This window comes from Lepisosteus oculatus, chromosome 10, assembly GCF_040954835.1.
Source record: "Lepisosteus oculatus isolate fLepOcu1 chromosome 10, fLepOcu1.hap2, whole genome shotgun sequence".
Lineage (NCBI taxonomy): Eukaryota > Metazoa > Chordata > Actinopteri > Semionotiformes > Lepisosteidae > Lepisosteus > Lepisosteus oculatus.
In genome coordinates this window covers 15,297,669-15,322,356 of record NC_090705.1, presented here as the reverse complement: position 1 = coordinate 15,322,356, position 24,688 = coordinate 15,297,669, and the positions used below count along the sequence as shown (strand labels likewise).

At 41.8% G+C, this 24,688-nt stretch overlaps 2 protein-coding genes across 3 annotated transcripts in view; one reads left to right on the top strand and one right to left on the bottom strand.

The window, feature by feature from the left end:
- The window catches only part of eppk1 (epiplakin 1), a 23,832-nt gene extending 8,122 nt beyond the window's left edge, over positions 1–15,710 (top strand). The window contains exons 3-5 of one of the 2 annotated variants that reach the window (XR_011190658.1): positions 13,935–14,106; positions 15,082–15,210; positions 15,632–15,710. Coding sequence is in view for 1 of the 2 variants with exons in the window: in XM_069194936.1 (XP_069051037.1) it covers positions 717–12,038 (11,322 nt within the window). In the remaining variant the exon portion in view is untranslated. Of the gene's footprint in view, positions 1–679; positions 12,555–13,934; positions 14,107–15,081; positions 15,211–15,631 lie in introns of those variants that run through there. The other variant, XM_069194936.1, reaches the window with a different exon arrangement.
- On the bottom strand, positions 12,547–24,655 carry fbxl6 (F-box and leucine-rich repeat protein 6). The gene is made up of 10 exons (XM_006635925.3): positions 24,468–24,655; positions 23,419–24,031; positions 21,700–21,858; positions 21,172–21,235; positions 18,764–18,895; positions 17,558–17,665; positions 16,078–16,191; positions 15,641–15,872; positions 15,049–15,289; positions 12,547–14,055 (listed from the first exon to the last, which is right to left on the bottom strand). Exons 1-10 carry the CDS (start codon positions 24,484–24,486, stop codon positions 13,929–13,931), a joined length of 1,809 nt encoding a protein of 602 aa, XP_006635988.3. The 5' UTR covers positions 24,487–24,655; the 3' UTR covers positions 12,547–13,928.
- Between the last annotated feature and the right edge of the window lie 33 nt (positions 24,656–24,688).

Sequence of the window (24,688 nt, the reverse complement as noted above, 5' to 3'; positions counted from 1 at the left end):
TATAGAACAGCGCAGTCAAATTTTTGTGTGATAGTACAAACTGCAAATAGTTACACAGCAGAGCACATAAAACAGTGCAGTCTGTACTGTTTTACCACAAAACCAAAGGTTATTGTGAAGCAACAATTAAATACAGGAAAAGGTTACTTAGAAATTGACCGATAGCTACAGTCTTGCAAGCTAATAGCTAATACCAACATGGATATAAATGTTAAACATCATAAAAACCCATGGTATGACCACACTATTGTACAACATTAATTTCAAATATATATGACATATACAGTAAATGAATCACAAGATAAATCATTAAGGTATTTAGATGTGGGCAACACGGTGGTACATTGGTTAGCATTGCAGCCTCGCAGTTTGGGTGCCCTGGATACAACATGTGGAGTTTGTATGGTCTACCTATGTTGATGTGGATTTCTTCCAGGTGCTCCAGTTTCCTCCCACAGCTCAAATTAAAAATGTTTAAAGGGTGAACGGTTGGAAACCCAATTATTAAGTTGAAAAAATAAATATTTTTTAGAAAGCACAATTTGCAGCATTATCAAAAAATATATTTTGAGAAAGACTTTTTATTCTATGAATGAAGTATTGTGGTTTTAAAGAAGCAGCTATTCTTCCACTATCTGAGAAGAGTAGTGTCATCATTTCTCTTTTTCCAAAAACGCAGATTAAAGACGAAAAAAGAGACAATACGATACCCGAAGATGACTCCAACAGTGGTTCACCAGTCCCTCGCGGGCACAGGCAGCGTGGCTGGGATATTCTTTGAATTGTCAAAGGAGAAAATGACAATTTATCAAGCCCTGAAAAAGCGCCTACTGAAACAAGGAACAAGCTTAGCACTGCTGGAAGCTCAAGCAGCCACTGGTGGAATCATTGATCCCATACATAATCAAAGGTTTTCTGTTCAAGATGCTGTGAATGCAGGTCTGGTGGGTCCTGAAATGAAAGAAAAACTACTTGCCGCCGAAAGGGGAGTAACTGGTTACACAGATCCATATACTAACCAAAAAATCTCCATCTTCCAAGCCTTACAAAAAGACCTCATTCCAAAAGATTATGGAATCAGGCTGATTGAAGCCCAGTTAGCAACAGGGGGCATTATTGATCCCATTGAAGGACACAAAATTCCTCTGGAGGCTGCTTGTCAACTTGGATACTTTGAAAAGGAGATACTTGCTGACCAGCTGAATGAGAATAAGGTGTATTTTGATCCCCACTCACAAGAAAATCTTACATATCAGCAACTAGTAGATAAATGCATGGTAGATCCTGACACTAGCTTGCTCCTTTTGCCTGTTAGTATTACATTTAAAGGCCTGAGAAAAGGGGTGAGTTCTGCAGACCTTCTGGCATCTAAAATCATAGATAAAAAGATGTTTGAAGACTTACAGCAAGGTAAAGTGACTGTAGAGGAAGTCATGCTCGAGGAAACAGTGAAGGGCTATCTCCAGGGCACAGGAAGTATTGCTGGGGTAATAGTTTTGTCATCTAATAGAAAAATGAGCATATATCAAGCCATGAAAGAGGGCATACTCATGCCAGGAACAGCACTGAATCTTCTAGAGGCACAAGCTGCCACTGGATTTATGATTGATCCTGTGAAGAACAAAACATTCACAGTAGACGAAGCAGTAAGAAACCAACTTATAGGACCACAGTTTCATGCAAAATTACTTTCAGCAGAAAGGGCTGTTAATGGTTATAAGGACCCTTATACAGGGAAAACAATCTCTTTATTTGAGGCAATGGCAAAGGATCTCATTGTTAAAGACCATGGTATTCGTCTGCTAGAAGCTCAGATTGCCACTGGTGGCATAATTGACCCAATACACAGTCACCGATTGCCAGTTGATGTAGCCTATCAGCGAGGTTATTTTGATGAAGTTATGAATGGCATCCTGAAAGATTCAGGTGATGACACCAAAGGCTTTTTTGACCCTAACACAAAAGAAAACCTGACTTATTTGCAGCTGATGGATCGCTGCATGATTGACCTGGCCACAGGGCTTTGTCTACTCCCACTTCAAAAACAGACTGGATCAGAAAGCTACTGCTTCGTTGACTATAACATTAAAACAACTCTCAAAGAGGTGAAAGTAACATTAAATTGTGGAAAATTTATGGGAAAGACAGTCTCAATCTGGGAATTGTTGATGTCGGACTATTTTGATGAACAACAAAGGCAGAACGTAATTCAAAAATATAGGGAGGGCAGCCTTACTATCAAATCAATTATTACAAAGGTCACTGAGGCTATTGAATATTCAGTGCAAACGTCAAAGGCTGTCTTTGAAGGGATTCGGGAAACAGTTACTGCCCAGCAACTTCTAGAGTCAGAAATTATTACCGAGAATATTTTTGACCAACTGAAGCAAGGCAAAAAGACAGCTGAAGATGTTACTGAGGACGAAGTGGTGAAAACATACCTGCATGGGACAGGAAGCATTGCTGGTGTTGTTCTCTCTGATTCTCGCCAAGTAATGACTATCTATGAAGCTGGAAGAAAAGGAAAACTCATGCCTGGAACAGCACTGATTCTTTTAGAGGCTCAAGCTGCCAGCGGGTTTATTATAGATCCAATTGCGAATGTCAAGTACTCTGTAGATGAAGCTGCAAAAGCCAAGATTATAGGGCCAGACGTTCATGCCAAGTTATGTTCAGCTGAAAGAGCAGTAACTGGCTATAAGGATCCTTACAATGGTAACAAAATTTCTCTCTTTCAAGCCATGAAGAAAGACCTTATTGTGAAAGATCATGGAATTCGTTTGCTAGAAGCACAGATTGCAACCGGAGGCATAATCGATCCTGTAAACAGTCTACGCATTCCTGTTCATGTAGCTTACAAACGGGGCTATTTTGATGAAGAGATGAATCAGATTCTTTGTGATCCAACTGATGACACTAAAGGTTTCTTTGACCCCAACACCCAGGAGAACCTCACGTACATGCAGCTCAAAGAAAGATGTATTATTGACTCCAGCACAGGTCTTTGCCTTTTACCTCTCAAAGATAAAAGCAAGAGATTCAACATGGATAAGCAGATAAAAGATACATTTCTGGCCAAGACTGTACTTGTCAAATATGGCAGATTTAGTGGCAAGTCTGTTACTGTTTGGGACCTTATCAATTCTGAATACTTGTGTGAAGAAAAACGAAGAGAACTTTTCAAATTGTACAAGACCAAGAAAATTACAATAGAAGAAATAATTACAACCATCCTGACCATCATTGAAAGGACAGAGCTCAAACATCAAAGCAACCTTACGTTTGAAGGTCTTAGAGGTGAAATCTCGGTTGTTGATCTTGTGGAGTCAAAAATAATAACTAAAAATATATATGATGAATTGATCAAGGGAAACCTGACAAAAGAAGAAGTTATGCTGATGGACACAGTAAGAACATATTTAAAAGGCAGTAGCAGTGTGGCTGGGATAGTGCTTCAGTCTTCCAATCAAAAATTGAGCATCTACCAAGCTAAAAAAAAAGGTCTTCTGACACCAGGCACAGCTCTTTGTCTTTTGGAAGCACAGGCCGCTACAGGTTTTATAATTGATCCACTTCAGGACCGACGCCTAACAGTGGATGAGGCTGTGAGAGAAAAAGTCATTGGGCCTGAACTATATGAGAAGCTTCTGTCTGCGGAGAAAGCAGTGAGTGGTTATGTTGATCCCTACACAGGCAAAAAAATCTCACTGTTTCAAGCAATGCAGAAAGACCTCATTTTGAAACAGCATGGCATTCGTTTACTTGAAGCCCAAATTGCCACTGGTGGCATTATTGATCCTTTGAAAAGCCTCCATCTGCCTCTTGATATTGCTTTCTCACTGGGATATTTTGATGAAGAGATAAACCAGATACTTTTAGACCCCAGTGATGACACGAAAGGGTTTTTTGACCCCAACACACGAGAAAACCTAACCTATGCACAAATAATAAAGAGGTGCATCAAAGATCCCCAAACAGGCCATCTTCTTCTACCAATTACAGAAAAAATCAAAACAAAGGAAGCTACAGTGCAATCAAGGACTGATCAAGAAATAAAGGATGAATTTCTGAAGAATACAGTTAATGTTTCAACTGGAAGCTACTCTGGGCAAACTGTGACTCTATGGGAGCTGATTCAGTCTGGATACTTTAATGAAGATCAAAGACAAGATTTGATTGAGAAATACAGCTCACAGAGGATTACCATTCAAGAAATCATCACTGTAATTACTACAACTATTACAGAAGTGGAAAGGAAAAAAATGTCTCAACAGACACTGCAAGGACTGAGAAAAAAGGTCTCTCTTTTACAGTTAAGGGAGGCAAGTGTTATTGATGAAGAAACTATCAAAGATTTTGAACTAGGTCAGAAGACTATAACAGAAGTGGCTGAACAGGAATCTGTGAAACAATACTTACAAGGGACAGGAAGTGTTGCAGGTGTTCTCCTAGAACCTACTAAAGAAATTATCAGTATTTATCAAGCAAAGGCTAAAGGCCTACTAATGCCTGGTACTGCTCTGGTACTTCTTGAGGCACAAGCAGCCACAGGATTTATTATTGATCCAATAAAAAACAAATATCTTTCTGTAGATGAGGCAGTGAAAGAAAGAGTCGTAGGTCCAGAGCTTCACGAACCCTTACTCTCAGCTGAACGTGCAGTGACTGGATATACAGATCCATGCACGGGTGAGACACTATCCCTGTTTCAAGCCATGAAGAAAGGATACATTATGAAAGGCCATGGAATCCGTCTTCTTGAAGCACAAATTGCCACAGGAGGAATTATTGATCCAATTAACAGCCATCGCATACCTGTCAGAGCTGCCTACAAACGAGGATATTTTGATGAAGAAATTAAATCAATTTTATCTGATCCCAGTGATGACACAAGGGGCTTTTTGGATCCAAACACTAAAGAAAATCTTACCTACCTTCAGCTGAAAGCAAAATGTGTAAAGAATTCCGCCACAGGCTTGCTGCTTCTTCCTCTACAAGAAAGAGGAAGTTCATTCCATACAGATGAGGAAACAGAAAATGAACTAAAAAAAGTGACTGTAAATATAAATTCGGGGAAGTATAAAGGCAAGACATTAACGGTGTGGGAAATTCTTTGTTCTGAATACATTACACAGGAAAAAAGAAAACAGCTGGTTGACCAGTATAAGGCAAGAACTTTAACAATAGAAAGAATTAAAGAAATTATAACAGTGATTATAGAAGAGACAATCACTGAAAAAACTATGTTTAAAGGTTTGAGGAAGAGAGTCTCTGCCAGTCAACTGTGGGAGTCTAATATTATAACAAAAGACATGTTTGAAAAATTAATTCATGGAGAAGTCAAACCAGATGAAGTTACCAAAATAAAATCAATACAGAAATATCTGGAAGGCACTAACAGCATTGCAGGGGTAAAGATTCAATCTACAAATCAAAAAATGAGCATCTACCAAGCAAGGTCAAAGGGGATCCTGACTCCCGGTACAGCTCTGGTCCTGCTGGAGGCCCAGGCTGCCACTGGATTTGTCATCGACCCGGTGAAGAACAAGAAGATGTCTGTAGAACAGGCAGTGGCTGAAGGGCTGGTGGGAGCAGAACTGAAAACTAAACTTCTCTCCGCTGAAAAGGCAGTCACCGGCTACACTGACCCCTACACAGGGGACACCATCTCGTTGTTCCAGGCCCTGAAGAAAGACCTGATTGTGAAGGATCACGGCATTCGCCTGCTGGAAGCCCAGATCGCCACCGGGGGCATCATCGATCCAGTAAATAGCCACCGTCTGCCCGTGGAGGTGGCTTACCAGCGAGGATACTTTGACGAGGAGATGAATCGCATCCTCTTGGATCCTGACGACGACACCAAAGGGTTTTTTGACCCAAACACCAGGGAGAACCTCACCTACCTACAGCTGGTGGAGAGAAGTGTAAAAGACCCTGAAACCGGGCTCTGTCTGCTCAATATAGTGAGAAAAGGAGAAGAATACTTCTTTGTTGATGAGAAAACAAAGCAAACTTTAAAGTCCACCACCACAAGCAAGGCGGTGGGCACTTTTAAAGGACAGACGATCTCTCTCTGGGAGCTCCTCTATTCCGAATACCTGAGCGAGGAAAAAAGAAGAGAACTGGTGCAGCAGTTTAAATCTGGAACCTTAACAATTCAGCAGTTGACTGAGATCCTGCTGACCATCATAGTAGAGAAGACGACAAAAACCACAAAAACAACAACAACCATTGCAGAAACAACAGTCACCACAAGCTTCCACGGCATCAGGAAGGACGTGACTGCTGATGAAATGTTAATATCCAAAATCATTGATCAGGAACTCTACCAAAAACTGAGAGAAGGAAAAGTCACTGTGGATGAGGTCAGCAAGATTGGCTCGGTGCAGAAATACTTACAAGGCACAAACAGCATTGCAGGGGTATTCATCCAATCCTCAAAAGAGAAGATGAGCATCTACCAAGCAAGGTCAAAGGGGATCCTGACTCCCGGTACAGCTCTGGTCCTGCTGGAGGCCCAGGCTGCCACTGGATTTGTCATCGACCCGGTGAAGAACAAGAAGATGTCTGTAGAACAGGCAGTGGCTGAAGGGCTGGTGGGAGCAGAACTGAAAACTAAACTTCTCTCCGCTGAAAAGGCAGTCACCGGCTACACTGACCCCTACACAGGGGACACCATCTCGTTGTTCCAGGCCCTGAAGAAAGACCTGATTGTGAAGGATCACGGCATTCGCCTGCTGGAAGCCCAGATCGCCACCGGGGGCATCATCGATCCAGTAAATAGCCACCGTCTGCCCGTGGAGGTGGCTTACCAGCGAGGATACTTTGACGAGGAGATGAATCGCATCCTCTTGGATCCTGACGACGACACCAAAGGGTTTTTTGACCCAAACACCAGGGAGAACCTCACCTACCTACAGCTGGTGGAGAGAAGTGTAAAAGACCCTGAAACCGGGCTCTGTCTGCTCAATATAGTGAGAAAAGGAGAAGAATACTTCTTTGTTGATGAGAAAACAAAGCAAACTTTAAAGTCCACCACCACAAGCAAGGCGGTGGGCACTTTTAAAGGACAGACGATCTCTCTCTGGGAGCTCCTCTATTCCGAGTACCTGAGCGAGGAAAAAAGAAGAGAACTGGTGCAGCAGTTTAAATCTGGAACCTTAACAATTCAGCAGTTGACTGAGATCCTGCTGACCATCATAGTAGAGAAGACGACAAAAACCACAAAAACAACAACAACCATTGCAGAAACAACAGTCACCACAAGCTTCCACGGCATCAGGAAGGACGTGACTGCTGATGAAATGTTAATATCCAAAATCATTGATCAGGAACTCTACCAAAAACTGAGAGAAGGAAAAGTCACTGTGGATGAGGTCAGCAAGATTGGCTCGGTGCAGAAATACTTACAAGGCTCAAACAGCATTGCAGGGGTATTCATCCAATCCTCAAAAGAGAAGATGAGCATCTACCAAGCAAGGTCAAAGGGGATCCTGACTCCCGGTACAGCTCTGGTCCTGCTGGAGGCCCAGGCTGCCACTGGATTTGTCATCGACCCGGTGAAGAACAAGAAGATGTCTGTAGAACAGGCAGTGGCTGAAGGGCTGGTGGGAGCAGAACTAAAAACTAAACTTCTCTCCGCTGAAAAGGCAGTCACCGGCTACACTGACCCCTACACAGGGGACACCATCTCGTTGTTCCAGGCCCTGAAGAAAGACCTGATTGTGAAGGATCACGGCATTCGCCTGCTGGAAGCCCAGATCGCCACCGGGGGCATCATCGATCCAGTAAATAGCCACCGTCTGCCCGTGGAGGTGGCTTACCAGCGAGGATACTTTGACGAGGAGATGAATCGCATCCTCTTGGATCCTGACGACGACACCAAAGGGTTTTTTGACCCAAACACCAGGGAGAACCTCACCTACCTACAGCTGGTGGAGAGAAGTGTAAAAGACCCTGAAACTGGGCTCTGTCTGCTCAATATAGTGAGAAAAGGAGAAGAATACTTCTTTGTTGATGAGAAAACAAAGCAAACTTTAAAGTCCACCACCACAAGCAAGGCGGTGGGCACTTTTAAAGGACAGACGATCTCTCTCTGGGAGCTCCTCTATTCCGAATACCTGAGCGAGGAAAAAAGAAGAGAACTGGTGCAGCAGTTTAAATCTGGAACCTTAACAATTCAGCAGTTGACTGAGATCCTGCTGACCATCATAGTAGAGAAGACGACAAAAACCACAAAAACAACAACAACCATTGCAGAAACAACAGTCACCACAAGCTTCCACGGCATCAGGAAGGACGTGACTGCTGATGAAATGTTAATATCCAAAATCATTGATCAGGAACTCTACCAAAAACTGAGAGAAGGAAAAGTCACTGTGGATGAGGTCAGCAAGATTGGCTCGGTGCAGAAATACTTACAAGGCACAAACAGCATTGCAGGGGTATTCATCCAATCCTCAAAAGAGAAGATGAGCATCTACCAAGCAAGGTCAAAGGGGATCCTGACTCCCGGTACAGCTCTGGTCCTGCTGGAGGCCCAGGCTGCCACTGGATTTGTCATCGATCCGGTGAAGAACAAGAAGATGTCTGTAGAACAGGCAGTGGCTGAAGGGCTGGTGGGAGCAGAACTGAAAACTAAACTTCTCTCCGCTGAAAAGGCAGTCACCGGCTACACTGACCCCTACACAGGGGACACCATCTCGTTGTTCCAGGCCCTGAAGAAAGACCTGATTGTGAAGGATCACGGCATTCGCCTGCTGGAAGCCCAGATCGCCACCGGGGGCATCATCGATCCAGTAAATAGCCACCGTCTGCCCGTGGAGGTGGCTTACCAGCGAGGATACTTTGACGAGGAGATGAATCGCATCCTCTTGGATCCTGACGACGACACCAAAGGGTTTTTTGACCCAAACACCAGGGAGAACCTCACCTACCTACAGCTGGTGGAGAGAAGTGTAAAAGACCCTGAAACCGGGCTCTGTCTGCTCAATATAGTGAGAAAAGGAGAAGAATACTTCTTTGTTGATGAGAAAACAAAGCAAACTTTAAAGTCCACCACCACAAGCAAGGCGGTGGGCACTTTTAAAGGACAGACGATCTCTCTCTGGGAGCTCCTCTATTCCGAGTACCTGCGTGAGGAAAAAAGAAGAGAACTGGTGCAGCAGTTTAAATCTGGAACCTTAACAATTCAGCAGTTGACTGAGATCCTGCTGACCATCATAGTAGAGAAGACAACAAAAACCACAAAAACAACAACAACCATTGCAGAAACAACAGTCACCACAAGCTTCCACGGCATCAGGAAGGACGTGACTGCTGATGAAATGTTAATATCCAAAATCATTGATCAGGAACTCTACCAAAAACTGAGAGAAGGAAAAGTCACTGTGGATGAGGTCAGCAAGATTGGCTCGGTGCAGAAATACTTACAAGGCACAAACAGCATTGCAGGGGTATTCATCCAATCCTCAAAAGAGAAGATGAGCATCTACCAAGCAAGGTCAAAGGGGATCCTGACTCCCGGTACAGCTCTGGTCCTGCTGGAGGCCCAGGCTGCCACTGGATTTGTCATCGACCCGGTGAAGAACAAGAAGATGTCTGTAGAACAGGCAGTGGCTGAAGGGCTGGTGGGAGCAGAACTGAAAACTAAACTTCTCTCCGCTGAAAAGGCAGTCACCGGCTACACTGACCCCTACACAGGGGACACCATCTCGTTGTTCCAGGCCCTGAAGAAAGACCTGATTGTGAAGGATCACGGCATTCGCCTGCTGGAAGCCCAGATCGCCACCGGGGGCATCATCGATCCAGTAAATAGCCACCGTCTGCCCGTGGAGGTGGCTTACCAGCGAGGATACTTTGACGAGGAGATGAATCGCATCCTCTTGGATCCTGACGACGACACCAAAGGGTTTTTTGACCCAAACACCAGGGAGAACCTCACCTACCTACAGCTGGTGGAGAGAAGTGTAAAAGACCCTGAAACTGGGCTCTGTCTGCTCAATATAGTGAGAAAAGGAGAAGAATACTTCTTTGTTGATGAGAAAACAAAGCAAACTTTAAAGTCCACCACCACAAGCAAGGCGGTGGGCACTTTTAAAGGACAGACGATCTCTCTCTGGGAGCTCCTCTATTCCGAATACCTGAGCGAGGAAAAAAGAAGAGAACTGGTGCAGCAGTTTAAATCTGGAACCTTAACAATTCAGCAGTTGACTGAGATCCTGCTGACCATCATAGTAGAGAAGACGACAAAAACCACAAAAACAACAACAACCATTGCAGAAACAACAGTCACCACAATCTTCCACGGCATCAGGAAGGACGTGACTGCTGATGAAATGTTAATATCCAAAATCATTGATCAGGAACTCTACCAAAAACTGAGAGAAGGAAAAGTCACTGTGGATGAGGTCAGCAAGATTGGCTCGGTGCAGAAATACTTACAAGGCACAAACAGCATTGCAGGGGTATTCATCCAATCCTCAAAAGAGAAGATGAGCATCTACCAAGCAAGGTCAAAGGGGATCCTGACTCCCGGTACAGCTCTGGTCCTGCTGGAGGCCCAGGCTGCCACTGGATTTGTCATCGACCCGGTGAAGAACAAGAAGATGTCTGTAGAACAGGCAGTGGCTGAAGGGCTGGTGGGAGCAGAACTGAAAACTAAACTTCTCTCCGCTGAAAAGGCAGTCACCGGCTACACTGACCCCTACACAGGGGACACCATCTCGTTGTTCCAGGCCCTGAAGAAAGACCTGATTGTGAAGGATCACGGCATTCGCCTGCTGGAAGCCCAGATCGCCACCGGGGGCATCATCGATCCAGTAAATAGCCACCGTCTGCCCGTGGAGGTGGCTTACCAGCGAGGATACTTTGACGAGGAGATGAATCGCATCCTCTTGGATCCTGACGACGACACCAAAGGGTTTTTTGACCCAAACACCAGGGAGAACCTCACCTACCTACAGCTGGTGGAGAGAAGTGTAAAAGACCCTGAAACCGGGCTCTGTCTGCTCAATATAGTGAGAAAAGGAGAAGAATACTTCTTTGTTGATGAGAAAACAAAGCAAACTTTAAAGTCCACCACCACAAGCAAGGCGGTGGGCACTTTTAAAGGACAGACGATCTCTCTCTGGGAGCTCCTCTATTCCGAGTACCTGCGTGAGGAAAAAAGAAGAGAACTGGTGCAGCAGTTTAAATCTGGAACCTTAACAATTCAGCAGTTGACTGAGATCCTGCTGACCATCATAGTAGAGAAGACAACAAAAACCACAAAAACAACAACAACCATTGCAGAAACAACAGTCACCACAAGCTTCCACGGCATCAGGAAGGACGTGACTGCTGATGAAATGTTAATATCCAAAATCATTGATCAGGAACTCTACCAAAAACTGAGAGAAGGAAAAGTCACTGTCGATGAGGTCAGCAAGATTGGCTCGGTGCAGAAATACTTACAAGGCACAAACAGCATTGCAGGGGTATTCATCCAATCCTCAAAAGAGAAGATGAGCATCTACCAAGCAAGGTCAAAGGGGATCCTGACTCCCGGTACAGCTCTGGTCCTGCTGGAGGCCCAGGCTGCCACTGGATTTGTCATCGACCCGGTGAAGAACAAGAAGATGTCTGTAGAACAGGCAGTGGCTGAAGGGCTGGTGGGAGCAGAACTGAAAACTAAACTTCTCTCCGCTGAAAAGGCAGTCACCGGCTACACTGACCCCTACACAGGGGACACCATCTCGTTGTTCCAGGCCCTGAAGAAAGACCTGATTGTGAAGGATCACGGCATTCGCCTGCTGGAAGCCCAGATCGCCACCGGGGGCATCATCGATCCAGTAAATAGCCACCGTCTGCCCGTGGAGGTGGCTTACCAGCGAGGATACTTTGACGAGGAGATGAATCGCATCCTCTCAGATCCTGACGACGACACCAAAGGGTTTTTTGACCCAAACACCAAAGAGAACCTCACCTACCTACAGCTGGTGGAGAGAAGTGTAAAGGACTCCGAAACTGGGCTCTGCCTCCTTCGTTTGAACAAATAAGTTTAAAAGGATCATTTGTAATCTTGCATGCATAAAAAGTTCATACAATGCCCAGTTTTTCATCAACTTCCTGGATTTCAGTTTTCATTTTGCTTTGGGGGTTAAATTTGTTTGGTTTCTATGAAAGGCATTATTTGAACAGCTACCAAATAGATAATACATTATGAACCCTTACATTATCATTTTAACACTAGAGCATCCGTGATATGTACCTTTTTGGAAACAGTCATCTGAACGTAACATTACAAATGCAACACATCTGTGTAAATATATTAAGAAAAAAATCCTTGTTAAATCTTACATGGATGTCTTCACTTGGAATCCTATTCACTTCTACAAAGCAATGTTAATCACTCTAGTTTTCCTTCTACTAAGATTACTCTTATTTCTTAATGTAGATGTAAAATATGTATAGGACTTGAGCTGTCGCCAGCTTCATGTTTTTGCTGGCTTGACAGTACATCTGTTTCAGTTCAATAAATTGAGAAGAATAAAATAAAACACAATATTAATCAACCTGACATTTATTTTTGTAATTTGTTTCATTGATTGTGTTTTAAAAAACAGAGTTTTGGTAAGTTTCTGTATTTACAAATGGAAGATTTGGCCAGGTAACAAGCTATGTAAAAGGATGTAAACAATTCCCAAATATGGGGAAAATGCAAAATGCAATTTCAGATGTGTTCATGTAATTACACAAACAACTTCAATAAGAAATATTTCTGAAAATCCTACAACAGGTTAAGGATCTTAGAATATACAGAACTAAAATACAAAAGAGAATCAACAATGGTGACCAATACATACAAACACAAACTGCAAGAGAAGAACCACTGAACTGAGAAGTGTTATCTTTTTACAATATTTCACTACAATCATATTTTTTAATCAATAAATTTGAAAAACACTTCACTACCTAATATGGTGACCTTATATGATGGCTTAATAAGTAAAATGGGCTGAACATGTTTATTACCATAAGCTTAATTCCCTCAAAATAAAATGCATGTCCATTATTATATGGGAAGGAGTCATTTAGGGCCACTGTATTAAATACATTATTGAAAAAGCGACCTACTGGACCCTGGTGTGATGACATCCACTCACTCTCATCAATTTAAGCTGTGTTATATCAACTTTAACAGTGGCTATTATAGGGTCTCTGCAAAAACTTCTAGATAGCAAGTCAGAAACAGCATGGGACATTCCCCAGCCTGCACTAGAAACCAGCTATTCATCCATTAAGTTGATTCTCTGCATGTTTCACCAAAACTGTTATGGTATCCAAAGACTAAGACAAAGTTAGTAAAAACACAGGGAGTTTGAAATGCAGGACATACAGTAGAACTTGCAGGTGATGCTCTGAAGTGGACAGCAAATACTTTTTTAAGGTCTGGCAAAATGAAGTATCTTTTTCGCAAACAGTCTTCCAGGAGAATGTAGTACGTAGTAAGCCTCTGGAATGTCATCCCTTTTAGACAGGCATTCAGGTTATGTGGTCTCCAGCAGGCTTGTTTGACTGCCCTATAGTTACTCCAATATAACCCCAGGCTTTTCCATAACTGCAGGTCCTCTTTAGTGTAGTCCTGTTACTCAAGTCCAGCTTGCCACCAGCGTCCAAGAGGTGGATGCCACATACAGAGATCACAAAGCAGGGAAGCTGGGGGCATCAAGAGCCACTGATATTTAAACTCAGAGTAGCTTGTTTTGCTTGGATTTTACTGTCAGTGTCTTCAGATCTTGCCAGGTGGTAGCATGTTTAAGTGGCACTTTAAGGGTCTGAAAATTCAGAGCACCCAACCATTTCCCTAAACATATTACAGCAGACAGTTCAACCTCACTGCACCATTAGAATCTTGGTGCTTCCCTTTATGCTTTTTTTGCATTTTACTAAAGGTTGTCCAGCAGCTGGTGGATGTCTGCCTGGCTGCGATAAACTTTCTTCAGACCTCGGGGAAGGTAACGGCATGATGACAGATTCAAATAGGAGAGCTCAGAGCACTGGAGTAGAACGGGTCTAAAATATGTAAACAGAGACCAGATTAGCAGCTTTTCAAAGGATACATCAGTAAGTAGAATATTAAACTCATATTTTCAAATAAGTAACAAACATATACCCTTGTGAATAAACTCAGTGTTGCTTTGAATGTGAGACTATTCTTTATAATCATGTCTTGAAAGAATAATGTAGCAAAATAGACAGCATTTCAGCCCATCATTTCTTACACTTGTCAAACTACAATTTAGTGGATGGTTATTAAAATCCCCAAAACAGAGCTAATGATAGAAACAAAGGGTACTGAAGATATTAATGCAGATAACTCAGCAGACGACTAAAAGACACAAAAACAAAGTTTACGAATTATGCCGATAGGCGGTAAATGCTCTAAGCATAAAAGAGCACTTCCTTGCATGATCTGTCCATTATATACTTCAGGAGTGAAACCATTTTAAAAAAGAAGCATGGCCTGAAATGCTGGACATCTTAGATATATTTTGCTCCGAAGGTAAAAATGCTTGTGAGGTTTTTTTTGCTGATGCAGTCTAACTCAATGTTAGACTCAGGAAAAAAGTAAATTTACATAGAGTATTTGAATACAGGAAATAAAAATAGACCGTCAGCAATGAATATCATAAGGGTGTATTTGTCCATAATAACTGTATATCTTTCTAAAGTGATGTCAATTATTCTCCCATGAAAATCACATTCATGCAGAGAAATTACTTGGTAGTAAGTTTGTACACAGATGCCAGTTTCTCCTGTTCCCCAGCAACACCATTACATCTGATTTAACTTCTAGAACCACCCTATAGACCACATGCTGCATAAGACATTATTGCCTCCTCTTCCTGGTAAAGCAGCAGCTGTTCCTCTAGCCTTGAATGTCTTATTGATGGATGCTAAGAAGCTGGACATCCCAGATTTTATCATACACTGTTCCCATGATGGTTAATGACAATGACTGGAAAGATTCTTTGTACACCCTCAACATGAGAAAATGCTCTTTACCTGAGTGCACTTGCACTGATCTTGGTTCCACAGAGATTTAAGGACTTGAGTACACCACATCCCTCACCAAATGCCAGGTTTGCCATAGCAATCTCCAGGTCTTCACTGGAAAATGGCTGGCCAGCGAGGTCCAGCTCCCTCAGAGTGCAGTTCCACTTTTTGGTAAGGAGATGAATCCCTTTCTTGGATGCTGTCATGCAGTCATTGCTGTAATACAGTCCCCAGTACAGACACTCCAGGTCTGCAGGCAAGACGGAAGAGATGTATATAGTCATAATGATGTGGAGTAACAATGTTTAAATGTCATTATGATCAATCACCTTGTGACAAGAAGTTTCTAATTCTTTCACATAGCCCATTTATTAAAACATCACAACATTTCTATTGCTTACTTTTGTTTTTAGGTTGTTTACACAGCCTTCATTATAAGGACGTCTGTGCTATATGACATTCTCAAAGAGGAGATTCGATTTTTTTTGCAAAACATTCCTGACGCATACATAGTCAATTAGAGATCTCTGTGGAACTCCGTTGAACATTTTAACCTTTCAATAAATCTTAATCTTAAGCCTCTTCTCTTCAGGGCAGCTACCTCTGCAGGGCAGTGTGGACAGGCCAGTAGGGGTGATTCGGCAGCAGCCTCTTATGTCCAGGACTCGCAGACGAAGGGAACTATGCAGCAGTGTCCTTAAGTCTTCATCTTTCACAAAGGAAACAGAAGAAGTCGCCAAACAGAGCTCCTCCAGCTGGGGAAAGCCAGATGTGCAAGAAGCCCCTCTGCGGGCCATTTTGGGCAATAATGTGACATTCAGCATACGGAACACCTAGCCAAAGACAACAGTAATAAAACATTAGAGAGTATTCTATAACTCTATAGAAAACACCAAAAAAGGATGTATGACAAAAAAAAACAACATTTGATATATTTCAAGATTAAACATTAATGCCCATTTTGACAAGTCCTGATCCAACTTGAAACATGTTTTAAGTAGTACTGCTACTGTGAATATTTTGTTCACAGAAAATTACCTGTAGTTTAGGGCACCCGTTTTGTAGTGCTTGAATGCAAACTGGAAGCTGACAGAATCCACTGTCCAGCTTAGTATTTATCTCCAGCAGCTTCAGCTCAGGACAGCAACCTTTCTAAACAAATCACACAACAGAGAGTCATCAATACACTGTGGGCCACATTCCACATATGTTCAGAAGGTTTCAATCTTGGAAACTTTTAGAACTCAACAGTTTATCGTGACGAAACCTGCTGTATCAACATAAGAAGCCTTGACACAGAGTGCATAAACACAGCAAGCAGAAATAAAATTCAGTAGCATGTGGTATCCTGTCCTTGTGTAGCAGGCAGGGTCTGATGTATGAGACAGATGTCTGGCAAGAAATATAGATTCTCTAAATGGAATTCCACTTTGAAGAGGTGATCGATTTAATGTGACAGAATATTCAAGTTTTTCACTCTAGTAACTGAAATTAAATAAGGCACCTCAGAGAAGCAACATTCAGATTTATCAAATGTTGCTGTTACAGGATACTAGAACTAAACACCATTTGCTTAATTCAGCATGTGTGTGGGTCACCAGGACCAGGAATTGGAACCACTGTATTAGACCAAGTAAACTATAAATATTAAAATGTCAGACTTTCTTAATTCTTCCTTACAAATCTGAATGAAAAGGAAGAAAAGAAATAACACTCCCACTTATTAAAAAATATTTTTCCAAAAATGGGAGTGCTGCATCAGTGACCCTTTGTTTCACACAACGTAGGCAAAGACCAAACCTACACTTCCAGGTCTATTGCTCTCATGCCTTCTAGCCTTCTCAGGCACACCCTCTGAAAAGACCACACTAGTTCAGTTCAGTATTGGCAACCTAACTACTACAGCAAACACAGTGGGATAGAAATGATGCCCTCCAGAATTATTCATATCGCTCATTAAGTAAATTTAGTTTAAGTAAATTATATTGTAGACATGTGGCAAAAGGTTTTGTAGTCAGTTTTCTTAATTTAAATGCCGTCAGTGTGAAGCTTTACATCTGGCAAAAGCCCAAAACAGAACAGCAAACAGTCAACACCTTCCCAAGTGTCAACCATGGCACTAGCAGCCTTATGATTCTGGGATGCTTTGAATCCTAAAGGAAAACATGGTAGCCATAAACTAGTATTGGTCAAAAACACACATTTCAGTAATCCCAGATTCCATCCGACAAAAAAAATTAGGAAATTGTCTCAAGAAATGTAAGAACTGGAGCAATTTTGCCAAGAGTGGGTAAACACATCCTCATGCTACTGTGCAAAGGAGCTAGTGACATATCCAAAAAAACTCACAGCAGTGAAGTGCAATCAACAGTATCTCTAACAACTACCTACTTAGGGGGCTGAGCTCACACTATCAGTAAATTTTAATGTGCACATTCTCTATGCAGGCTTTCCTGACTCTAATTTACTTTTACATTTAATAGCAATCAATTTAATCTGACTAATTCTTATAACTTACTGAAATAGCAGATAGTGTTTTGTCGCTTTTCAACCCATATGTGACCTGAAGGGTTTTAATTCGACTGCCATATGTTTCCAGGAAATTGACAAAGCCTTCCATTTGAACCTGGATAAAACAAAAGAAATTAAATCAAAGATTTACACTGATCTTCATTTTTGGCTTTTACTTACAGCAACATACCTCCCTTCAAAAGGAAATTAGGATCTTCAGCATCTTCACTGGATCCCAGATTAGCGAAACGTATTCAGTGTACTCTGGGTATTTTTTTTTTACATTACTAAAAATAATTATTGTAAAAATTTCAATAGCCATTATCACACACCAATAAATATCCGCATTTGTTTAACAGGATTTTATCAAGTCAGCTCTTTTCATAAAAAGCATAAACAGTAACCCAGTCTCTTAAAAAAGTTAACTCTTATGGAAACATTAATAATAATGAATAAACTTTATGTTCATATAGCACCTTTAAAAGTAGTTTCTAAAAGTGTTTCACAGAACAATAACAAAGAGAAAGAAACGCATTCAGATGAGACTAGCAGATGGGGAAGGAATACAGTAGGAAAACTTAGGGGCACACAGAACCAGTTAAATAAAATCCCTTCTAAAAAATAAGTTATGAGTCTAGTTTTGAAAGACCCACGGAAGTTGACTGACTCTTTGTTATCTTTAGGGTTAGAGTTCTAGAGCTTTGGGGCAAGCCTAGGCCGTTTCACCCATAGAGTGAAGACGGGCTTGGGGGACATAGAGGATACCAGAATTAGACAACTGAAGGCTTGACACGAAAATCGACACGAAACCCGACAGGAAGTTAGTGCAAGGACTCCAGGATAGGAGTAACGTGATCACTTGCACTTAACCTGGTCAGGATTCTGGCTGCTGTAGTTTGTTCAATGTGGATTTAGATACCCCAGCGAGCAGGTCATCACAGTAGTAAAAATGAGCAAAATAGGAGTATTGACCAGCTTTTCAGCAACATTTAACAACATAGGATGTAGGATAAAAATGACATACTAGAAGAAATACACTGGTCCCGCTCATATTACTTCTGTTAAAGTCATGTCCTTTTCTTATAATATGAATTCTTTCTGGAAGACACAGCTTCTCAAAAACAAATGTGTAATACTGACCAAATGGGCTCACTTGGTCTGCAAGCTTTTATGAGCAGGCTGCCCCAAGACCACACAGTACTAAGAAACCTACCTCTGAATACTGTACATTCAGGCTCTCCAGAAGAGGGCAGCCTGCACCAAGGTTCTGAAAAGCCTCCCCAGACATTCCTGCACAGTATGTCAGCTTCAGTGAGGTAAGAAGCGAGCAGAACTGAGAAATTACCTAAAAAATAAACAAAACAAGCTTTGAAGCGTAATGTGTAGCTTTTTATTAATCTACAAACTACAGGTACAACCCGACGTATATAAATAAATTTACATAAAAAGGTAGGTGCAATCTCTGTCTAGTTGTGCACTGCCTCATGAGCATATGTAGCAGGACAGCTGGGTTTCAAGCTCACAGACGTTTCTTACCCTTAATAATTACCAGAGAGAACTACCTCCCCTCTAATTACAGAAGAAGAGGAGGAAAGAAGTGTGCGTGGGTGGAAAGGGGAAAGGTTAAAGGTCAGTCCCAGCAGTCCATCACCGGGGGGCAGAACACTCCAGTTCTGTACAGTATACTGTATTATAATACTTTAATTTTGCATAATAATGATAATGGTAACAGGTGTAAGTGCATATGTACCGTATAAGATGTTTTGACTTGTGTAAATTTCAGATTAAGTAAGACTGTGGGGAATTAATCCTTATATAACTCAGGAAGTACCTGTGCTACTGTACCACACACTCTACATCCATAAACAGCTCTCAATCAATTACAATATTTTTACTTTTTTGAAATGTCCACAGGTCTAAGGTAAAAATTAATTAAATGCAAGGATCCTCATTTATCGCTACACATCATGTGCGCTTCCATGAGAAAGACTGTGGACAAAGGAAAAAGAGCGAAGAACATTTCAGCCGATGACCACATCAAACAGATCCCCCCAGGGCATCCTAAAGAAGATGGTAATAATTTATTCTGCACATCTTGCAGTGTTACTCTGGAACCATTCAAATGCTGCAGTGTGTCAGAATAACATTTAACAGAAGGCGACAGCAGACAGTCTATCCAAAAGACGATCAACTGAAAGCTGGTTTTCTAGAAAAGAAGTCACATTTGAATTAGTGGAGGCTTTCACTACAGTCACATGCCACTAGAGAAGACCAACAACCCAAAACTATGGGAAAACTTGCAAATAATGTAGGTAGCTTCTCAAGTTCAAACAAATTTTACAAGGATCATCTAACTGATGTAATTGCTTTGTACATCCAGCATGTTAACACAGCACATACAGAATTCAATTCTGCACCAATTGTTGTCAAAAAGACGAAGGATACACAACACAAATAAATTCTATAATCTACACATTATTCTACAAATTATTTGTTGGGAAGACAATGATCTATTTTTTTTAACATAATCCGTACAGGTGGAGTCTTGCTTTTTCAAACCTATAGGACAGGCCGTAGTGAAGGCTGTTGTTAACTAAGGAGCAGAATGTAACAATGCAGTTATCTTGAATAATGACATTTATATTGCTATACCAATGCTGAAGTATATTCACTACTCCCCACAAATTGAAATTAATAAGGTACACATTATTTTTTTGAAGCTGCATGACATCCTGAAACAGGAGAACAGAACAGAACAAAATCAAAACTTTTGATTTTGCTGGAAAGCAGGAACTTTTAAATGCACTAGAGATACCCATCTGATAAGCTGGGTGGAAGGCGTGAAACCGCAGATGCTTTCCGATAATGTAGCTGAAGACCGCAGCGGACAAAAAACATTCCTGTCCATAGCCCACAAGCGTACTTTGCACTACAATGGTAATCACAGCCTGCTGCCTACTTTTTAAGTGCTGTGTGCCTTTTTAACACCAGTGAAGCTGCACTTACTTCTCTTAAACAAGCATATATTACAGGCATACTTCAGCCTTGCAATGGAAAGCCAAAACTCTATGGTTCAAGCAGCGCAGGTGTGATCCTGGATGACTCCTCGAGCCTACGTGTGACCTTCTTTCCAAAAGGCAGTGGCACATATCCGGCTGATGGTCATCAAGGGGATGGTGGGAGTAAGGAGCCCAGAGAGGCCTTGTGGCCTCCTGGGTGCTTACAGGCATACAGAGCTGTTGGTGAGGGATGCGCCTCTCCTCCAATCGGTGCTGAACCTCCAATGTGAGGCACTGTTGCCTTTGGGGTGGTAAAAGATGAGTGGCTCGAAGGGGACCTGGTTAGAGGAGTCTGCCTACACTTCCACATTCACGCCTGCGTGCAGCTGCAGGCGTGACAAACCTGGCGGTTACAAACTGGGTGGTTATATAAGAAAAATAACTGTCAATTGCAAATTTAAAAATGCTTATATTGTCCGTTTTCACAAATGTGGAGGAACAGTATTAACAGATCACAGTTCCAGCTATATTTTGTCATTTTAATGAAGCTATAAATATCACCACGTCCCTGCCTCGTTTATCAGGGTGTTAGGAACATCAAAAGGATTTAATTCAGAATTACCTCTACAACATAGTTCACATGATGCTTCCAATGGCAAATAGATAACTCTCTGAGTTGAGAAAACCTTAAGAAACAAAAAAGTCATTAGGAAAGTATATGGTCAGGACTTGGATTTGACTAAACTTTTTTTTTTTCTAAACAAGGCTTAAAAAACATGATAATATCACTTTTGCACAATTTTTTTTTCACCATTTCCTTTTTTACAAAATCAAGACGGTCCTCATAAGATAAAGAGGGAGATTTTCCAAAAACGCTTACTAACATCTAATCGAGCAAGCAGTAGTTTTTGACCCTGACAGAAAGTCTGCTGTCAGATCACATCCCACAATCAAGCGCTGGCCAACAGATCATCCAAAATCATGCAAATAAATTGCATGAACTTGCATTTCCTTGTGAATATTAATAGAGGAAAAAAATAAAGAGGTCAAAATCGTCACCCATGTCTTTTAGAGGTTAATGACTTCAACACAGGAGGCGACCAGTAAATTCAGAATATGAGGAAGTTTAAATTGGACCCACAGTACCAACCTGTTCTCAGCTAGCCATCTTACAGTGTTCTTGATCCTCAGTTCCGTTTTCGGTAACTGTGTTTTACCAGGTTCAATCCAGCAATGGCTGATTGTCGCGCTCTGCCACAGGAATGGGGTAGCAGCTGCAGAGTTCCACAGCTGACACACTTGGGACACCCTTCATGATAGTACAAATGTGAGAGGACACAACATAACCAGCACTGAACACACCACGTGAAATACACATGTCACTGCAAAGGATGCAGAATGCAATGCAATGATAAATTTTCACCAAACCAATTTTATTATTTTACATTATGCAAGAATATTGTTTTTTTTATCGTGACAGAATACATAGGTAAGGTAACAAACGAGGATGACACAGTGAGCACTGCTGCCTCGCAGTGCTGGGTCCTTGGGTTCAATTCCGGACATGGGCTGCCGTCTATGCAGAACTTTCTCCCCGTATTCACATGGGTTTCCTTCCACAGTCTAAAGACATACTGGATTGGTTAACTGGCTTCTGAGAAAACTGGCCCCTGTGCGAGTGTGTGCATGACCATGTGTGCCCTGTGATGGACTGGGACTATAATGCCTTGTGCCTGTTGCATCATGGGATAGGCTCTGTTTCCTCCGCACCGCTGAATTTGAAGAAGCAACTACAAAATGGATGGATGGATGGAAACCAACAAGAAGACATTCCGTTTATGAAATGCATTTGCTTCCTAGTAGGCAATAGATCCAGAGACTCAATGCAGTCATTTCTTGCAAGAAGCCAAGACCATGGCTGGGACTCCCTTTGTGGAAAGTGGTGCCTCCTACTGGCAGTTTGAACTGCATTTCAGCCTGTGTCCTTTGGTTTAAGTTTCACTGTTCCCCTAGGTTTACTTTCATCAACACTTTTGAGGATTTTGAATTCTTTTATCTGGTCCCCTTTGTAAGCTTTCCTCGCGTTCAACACTACAAAGATTCAGCTTCAGTCAGTGCAGCACATTCTTTTGAAGCTTGAGGAGCACCTGGCCAGGAAGACTAATTCCAGACCAGAAATAAATTTTTCTTTACATCCTATATTAGGTCTAACTGGTATGTTTCACAATTGTTACTTCTCTGAATTCAAATGTTACGCTTTAAACTATACGTCTTCCTTTTTATTGCCTTGACAACCTGTCTATAAATTACAATTATTTTTGAATGGACACCTAAGTCTCTTTCAGATGTACTTTGCTAAAAATCTGTCTCCTATTTTATACACACAGCTCAGGCTTAATTCCTGCCAGAACTCTGCTTTCAGTTCATCTCCAGTGCCAACTGCTCATGGCATTTGAAGTTGCTTCTAAACCACACCTATTGATAATAATGAACAACAGCAAGTACTTTCATTCTATAATGCAAAAGTACAATAACAAAAACCCCTTTCTTATCCATAAGTGTGATCTATTTGCCCACCAAATGACTTATCAAACTGCATGTTTGAGGTAAAGGGATGCGGTTTCATTTAAAGGAACACAGAAACTAAACCAGTGACAAAGCTCAACTACTCAGGGGTGTTTAATAAATTTGGTCTCACAATTTGTAATTCTTTTGTAAAGAAAGATAGAATCTCAGTACATAAATGTTCTAGGTATTTACAGAGAATTTAAACACACATACAGTATGTATAGATAGATAGAGAAGTTCAGGTGAAGACTATTTCAACTGCTGAATACTTTTCGTTTTGAGTAAAAGAAAATAAACTGACCTGCAGAGAAAAGGTATGGCTCCGTTCTGATTGACCACCAGCCGAAATATTTTCACCAGGATTTCCACCGGCATGGTCTGACCCCATCTGTCATAGTGCTCACTAGCCCCCCCTGAGCCGCAGGCAGCAGGCTTACTAACCTCCTCTTGAAGAGGGGGCTTGCAACCTGTTTTGCTCGTCGATTTCTGCGCTTTCCTCTGACCGCCAGAGACCTTGCTCTTGCCTCTCTTGGTGACCTTCTTCTTCTTTTTTGCAGCCCTCTTCGCCGGCACCCACTTACTATCATACTGGTTCACGTTGGAGATAATGAGCAGCATGTCGTCACCTTCTTGAACTGTGTATCCCACCCTAGGGGTCCTTCGCAAATGCTTCTTCTTCCTCTTTGCATCCGGCTTCGCGTTAGACTTTCTTTTCATGCTCTTCCTTGTCGCTTCTCCAAAATCCGGAATGGCTTTCCGAGATGTCCCTGGCCCAGGAGAGCTCGCTTTCGACGCGTCATTTTCTGCAGGGGCAGCAGGATCTCGAAGAGCATCTGAGGAGGGGACAGCATCTCGCGGTCTAGGTTCCTGCATTTCTTCTGTGTTGGCCAGGAGTTGGCAAGAATCGTTCATTTCTGTGAAGCGCGGACAACATATTACTAAATGAAGTGCGCATTCCCCCTTCCGGTTTATCTTCAATTATTCCTCTTAGCAGTTTCAATTCAATAATTTGAGCTTAGGACGGCAATGGAGAGACAGTAAAAAGTTTTTTTCTATCTGGGGTGTTAAGGCTGACAGTTTCACGCCTATAGATACTGTAGAGCCTATATACAGTTACGTTTCAGTAGCCAATACATTTGACTCGTCTGCAAATCTCAAATGAGAAACACAACATCGATCAAATTCAGTCATCTGTCAAATTCCGGTATTTAAAATACAGGCTTTGTTTTGTTATAAGATCACAGTTAGATCACAGTAATATAAAGCTTATATCTTTGTTTACAACATTTAAATCGATACATAAAACTTCAGTTAAAAACACAGTAAAAAAATAAGTGTGTGATGCATTACCTTCCCTTGCTGATTCCATGTGATCATTTCAAGTATGCAATTCACCAGAGTTGTCATTTTTACATTCATTCGCTTGTTCGAGGGAATCGCACTATATACGTTTTTAAACTGTACACAGCAACATCTCTATCCAGGAACCCTTCAACAAAGGAAAACCGTTTGCGGTGTTACTACTCCGTTCACCTTTCCTCCGCGTCACTGGACTGGACTGAACAGCGAGC

Excerpts from the sequence above, each read along its gene's own strand:
- fbxl6 (XM_006635925.3), bottom strand. Across the intron at positions 16,192-17,557 it reads AAACACTATCTGCTATTTCA|AAAGGTTGCTGTCCTGAGCT; the intron begins GTAAGTTATAAG and ends TGATTTGTTTAG. Across the intron at positions 15,290-15,640 it reads GTCCACACTGCCCTGCAGAG|ACCTGGAGTGTCTGTACTGG; the intron begins GTAGCTGCCCTG and ends TCTTGCCTGCAG.